The sequence below is a fragment of the Myotis davidii genome, unplaced genomic scaffold (assembly GCF_000327345.1).
Source record: "Myotis davidii unplaced genomic scaffold, ASM32734v1 scaffold685, whole genome shotgun sequence".
NCBI lineage: Eukaryota > Metazoa > Chordata > Mammalia > Chiroptera > Vespertilionidae > Myotis > Myotis davidii.
Genome location: NW_006295823.1, coordinates 22,162 through 27,877, shown reverse-complemented (window position 1 = coordinate 27,877; position 5,716 = coordinate 22,162). Strand labels below are relative to the sequence as shown.

Here is a 5,716-nt window from a genome sequence, read left to right as displayed (position 1 = left end):
CCTTGTCATTGTTACGCACTCTGAGGTCTCTGTCACGGTGGTCATGGCCTCCTCTTTAAGGCGCCTGACTGTCCACATTCATTTGGCCTTGGCCTTGAATCAACCCTGAGCCACTGACCTGTCATGTGTGTCATTTCATTTGTCACCCATGGAAGATCCAGCTTAAGTGCGGGCCCCTTTTCCAATGAGCTGATACACAAGGAGCAGCAATGAGATGGTAGAGACAGAAAACACTGGGAAAGGGGCCGCCCCCCAGGAATGAAGTGCCCTGTGGACTGAGGGGCGTGTGTGACAGGTGGGGCTTTAGAAAGTGCACAGTGTCTCCCACATTCATCCCCTCATACAAGGGAGCCCTGTGCCCCTCCCTTGAGTGAGGGTGGACTGAGGGGTGCTCTTCTGAAGAGATCACGTGGGTGAGCGGACCATGTGACCAGGTCATGGATGCTCTGGAGGCGCCTGCAGGGCCCTCAGGTCATCGCTCTGGGCGGGTTCCTGCCCTCAGGCCGCCGATGGGGACGCCCAGGGGGACGGCTGTGGAGGCTCCTGCACTTGGCCTGGGCCGCATCCCAGGGAGCAGCAGGGAGGACCCAGAACCAGGCAGCTAAGCGGCTCCCAAATCCGACCCGCCGACGCTGACACACAGGGGGCTGCATTTGTTACACAGGCACCAATATCTCATGTACTAGGTGTTGAATGGTAGTGCTCTTACCCAGTATTCTAATTCACATATTAGAATGTTAGTGAGAGAAATATATATTCATACATGCACATACACATACACATATTTTACATTGAATAGCAAAAATTAAAAGTTTTTATTAACAAAAAATGTGGTTTTGATCTTAATTAGAATTGGGGATTTTAGAAATCAAAGAGTGCCTCGAAGCCCTCTGCTTGACCTTCTCAGGGAGGCAAAGATTTGAACTTATGAGATACCCTTTATTTTTTTAACTTTTAATTTTTTAAATCAATTTCAGAGAGGAAGGGAGAGGGAGAGAAAGAGACACAAACATCAATGAACAGAGAGAATCATTGATCTGCTGCCTCCTGCATGCCCCACACTGGGGATTGAGCTCTCAAACTGGGCATGTACCTTGACCAAGAATTGAGCTCAACCCCTGAGCCATGCCAGTCAGGATAATCCCCCTTATTTTTAAATTTAAGACAAGTAATTGCAGAATTAAGAAGCAGGTGAAGATATGGAGGGAACTTACAGCTACATCTTGGAGGAGGATCCCAGCCTTTGTCAGTACATGTTGCAGTATTTCCCCAGGAGGAAGGGAAGAAGCCAGTTGTACAGTAGTAGGTGATTTCTTGTCCCAGTCCGTAATTGGTCCTTTTAGGAATGTAGTAACTATTTTCAATTATTGGAGGGTCACATGCTATTTCTGAAAAGTAAAAGGACAAGTGTGTTAAGCAGAAATCACATGAAAATCATCAAGGACATGAGAGTAAAGTGAATGTCTTGTTTTTTGTTCTTTCCAAAGAGCAAAAGGGAATTCAAAGAGCATCCTGTATGTATGTATGGTGTGTGTGTGTGTGTGTGTGTGTAAAACAATTATATAGAAACTAGTAGAAAATATATGTGACCTTCTAGACACAAGTGTTAAATAAAATATGTCTCCAGAGTTTAATGTTAATTGACACTAATCTCAAATGAACCTGAAAAATGTTCATTTTTTTTGCCAGACCGGTGTGGCTTGGGGGTTGAGTATTGACCTATGAACCAAGAAATCATGGTTCAATTCCTGGTCAGGGCACATGCCTGGATTGGGGGCTTGATCCCCAGGAGAGGGTGTGAAGGAGGGAGCCGATTAAGGATTCTTTCTCATCACTGATGGTTCTACTCTCCCTTTCCTTCCACTCTGCAGTCAATAAACTATATTTTAAAAATTAAAAATAAAAAATACATTTATTTTCTCTCACATTTTAATCTGCTATATCTATCATATTTTCATGTTACCATTGCAGTCCAGTTACATATCTTAGTTTTCACTTCATAGTATACAACACTGGCTGGCGTAGGCATCTTTTCATTGACACCAATGCTTGAAGCCAAAAGCTCTGAGACACATATAAAAACACCGTTTCCCTAAGAGACCAACCAAATGCTATTGGGAGAATCTTGTTAGATTAGTTAGGAATAGAAGAACTTCTGGTGGGTGCTTTCAAGCAGTGGGCATACATCCCTTGACAAATTGTAATTCCTCACTCTCATCATCTCCATGAGAGTAAACGGTGCTGTTAAAACATTGCCGGGGCCTCTGTCCAAAAGAGTGACAGCTGAGATAGTACAAAGTGTGAGGCCACATTGTTCCTACTGTTAGAAACCATCATTGAGATTTGGGATAAGAATAATAATCCCACATGGGCACTCCCTGTTGTGAATCAGTAGAAATATCCAGTTTGCACAGGGGACGGATGAATTGGGCCAAAGGTGGTTTTTATTTAGCCGGTCTCAGTACTTTTCATCATTCCTGCCAATGACTTGTTGTCAGAGATTGTCCCTAATGAATGCAGAGACCAGTGTTGGTAAATTACCCTCCAATACCCATAGCCAGTGAGTTCGACTCCTGGTCAAGGGCACATATCTTGGTGGCAGTTCCATCCCAGGCCCTTGGTTGGGGCTTGGGTGAGAGGCACCCAGCCTCTCTCACATATTTATCTCTCTGCCTCTCCTTCTACCCTTTTTTCTCTCTTTCTGCCTCTCCCTTCTCCCTCCATTCTCCTCTCTTTCTAAAGATCAATGGAGAGAGGATTCAAAAAAATTAAAGACAAATGATAAAGGTCCAATCCTACTTAGGAAGGAAGCTAAATATTCCCGTAAATTTCAACTCACCTTGTCCACGAGCCCAGGAGACCCACAGGGTGAGGATGACCGTGACTAGTAACTGCATGGCGGGCTCCCCCGGGGGTGTTAGCGCAGATCGCCCAATGCTGTTGTTTGGGGTTTAAATCTGCTTCAAGAGCCCTTACCAAGTGTGAGTGAGACCCCAGATATACATGAAATACCAGGATGCTAGCTCACTGAGGTCACTTGGTAGATATTAAATTTCAAAGAGTTTTGGAGCGTCCGTAAATTTTCGTGAATGATTTCACAATCATTTCTTGACTTCATTCCCAGACATGTACAAATTTCCTTAGAAAAGTTATAAACTGGATCCAAAAGTGATAAAAAATACATTTATTTTTAAGTGAAACACTTCTTGAGAATGGGTGAGGCTCTTTCTCAACCAGGAGATTCACTTGGAAATAGCTCTGACTGACTGCATGCTCCTGTGACTTTCTCTCAACGGACTACAGTCCTTAGGGGTCTATGGACACCAGCTAGTGTATCCACACAGTGTATGGTCCTGTCCATAGGACAGCACTGATTTTTTTGTAAACTCACAACAGACCACACCACCAAGTCCAAGAATTTCAGCACATTCTTCGCCTTCAATATTTTTCACATGTTTTATTTCCCTTTAGAGAGAGAAGGAGGCAGAGGGAGAGATAGAAACATCTACAAGGACAGAGAAACATCTACCTGCTGCCTCCTATACCCCCTCTACTTGGAGGACACTTGGAATTGTTTTCATGTGCTTTCACAATGGGTTATGAGAAAACAAAAATTCAGTTCCCATATTGACTTAGGATCAGGGAAATTGTTCATTGACCAGATTAGTTAAGATTTGTCACTTTAAAATAACTGATTATTTTTGTCAAATAGAAGAGCAAAGCTTTGACTCTGTCAAACAGTTCAAACCCCACAGGTGGGAACAACAAGAACTGTCCTTCTTTCTCACAACAAGTCTCCTTCAGTCCACGATTCACCTCTGACTCCAGTAAGAGAATGTAGGAAGGGGAGGAGGAGAGATGGAGAGAGGGAGGGAGGGAGAAGGAGAGGGAGAGGAAACATCGATGTGAGAGAGACACATCAATTGCTTGCATCCTGCACATCCTCCAACTGGGACAGGGATCAAACCTGCAACTCAGGTGCATGCCCTTGACTAGGTATCTAACCCCAGACCCTTTGGTCCTCAAGCCAAAGCTGTGACCACTTGACCACACCAGAAAGGACAATTTTAACACACAACTTTTTATTGTACGATTTCCCACAGTGTATTCTAAGCTCCCATGTTTTGTTTGACTGGTTAACCATCTGATTGGATATGCAGAGAGCCGCGCTGTGACGCCCATTGTTGTTTATTGCTCTACTGCCAAGTATCCTAATCTCATGATAGTGAAGAATCATGGTCTTGGTAAAAGTGTAAGTGATGATATAGTTGCGTTAACAACTTTGGAGAAGATTAAGTTGAAAAGGAGGCTAACGTATTGCTTTTATGTCCTTTGAAATATAGTGGGAAAGAGCAGGAAATGCCAGAAGACTGGAAGTTTTGAGGCAAAGAGCAGTAGGTGGGACTGGCCACATATTTGGGGCAACAGGGCTTCTTCATTCACATCTTTCCCTTTTAACTGTATGTTCTTTTCATTCATGTTTTCCCCAGATTACACATGGATGTGAAAGTAGAAGAAATAAATAAAATTAAGTAATAATCTTTCTTTTTTATAAACAAGTAAAGTTTCAACCCAATGACTAGCTTAGAAGACAAAATAATGGAAACAGCTAATGTATTTGTACATCACCTGTATGGGTGCCCCACATCCCACAGACAGAGAGCCAAGGCCCTGGGGTCACACTGCCGGGTCCACACTCATCGTCCGCCTGATGAGCGCTGTGACCTTGGACAGTGTGCCTGACCTTCCGTCCCCTCAGCTTCCTGGTGTGTGAGGAGGAGCAGCTGCCTCCTGAGGAGCTGTGAGGGCCAAGAATCCTACATGATAAGAGTTATCAACTATAAAAAGGCTACGAAATCATGAATGAAAAGAACATACAGTTAAAAGGGGACAATGACAAAACCTATGCAAAAGCAGGGATATCACTGAATTTATATGCAAACCAGGATACAAGGCGATGACATCAGAGGAGTCATTTCAAGCCGTGTGTCGGGAAGGGGCAGTGGAGTTCCCCCGATGTGAATGAGGAAGCCTGTGGCCCCAAATATGTGGCCAGTCCCACCTACTGCTCTTTGCTCAAAGCTTCCAGTCTTCTGGCATTTCCTGCTCATTTCCACTATATTTCAAAGGACATAAAAGCAATACGTTAGCCTCCTTTTCAACTTAATCTTCCCCCAAAGTTGTTAACGCAACTATGCCATCACTTACCCTTGTACCAAGACAATAATTCTTCACCATCATGGGATTAGACTACTTGCCAATAGAGCAATAAGCAGCATTGGAAATAAGAGTGTGGCTTTCTGCCTATTGAATCGGATGTTTAACCGGTCACACAAAACACGTGAGCTTAGAATGTGCTGTAGGAAATAGTACCATCAAAAATTATATGTTAAAATTGTCCTTGTGGTTCAGTGGTCAGAGTGTGGGTCCAAGGACCGAAGGGTGTGCGGGTCAAGTCCTGGTGAAGGGCATGTATGTGGGTTTCAGGTTTCATCTCTGTGCCAGTTGGGGCATGTGCAGGATGTGTCTCGCTCCCATTGATATTCTCTCTCTCTCTCTCTCTCTCTCACTGCTTCTAAAAAGAAACAAAACATGGACAAAAATTGAATGCCAACAATGTGCTGAAATTCTTGGACTTTGTGGTGTTGTCAATTGTGAATTTACACAAAAATCAGTGCTGTCCTACAGACATGAATGTACGCTGTGTCCATAGACA

The 5,716-nt window shown here is 43.8% G+C and overlaps 1 protein-coding gene across 1 annotated transcript in view; it reads right to left on the bottom strand.

Annotated features, from left to right (window-relative positions):
- LOC102753897 (complement factor H-related protein 4) overlaps positions 1-2,934 on the bottom strand; it is a 16,695-nt gene extending 13,761 nt beyond the window's left edge. Inside the window, exons 1-2 of the mRNA XM_015568438.1 lie at positions 2,840-2,934; positions 1,215-1,388 (exon numbers count right to left, since the gene is read on the bottom strand). Of these exons, the coding sequence (XP_015423924.1) occupies positions 1,215-1,388; positions 2,840-2,897 (232 nt within the window). The 5' untranslated portion in view covers positions 2,898-2,934. The remainder of the gene's footprint in view (positions 1-1,214; positions 1,389-2,839) is intronic.
- Between the last annotated feature and the right edge of the window lie 2,782 nt (positions 2,935-5,716).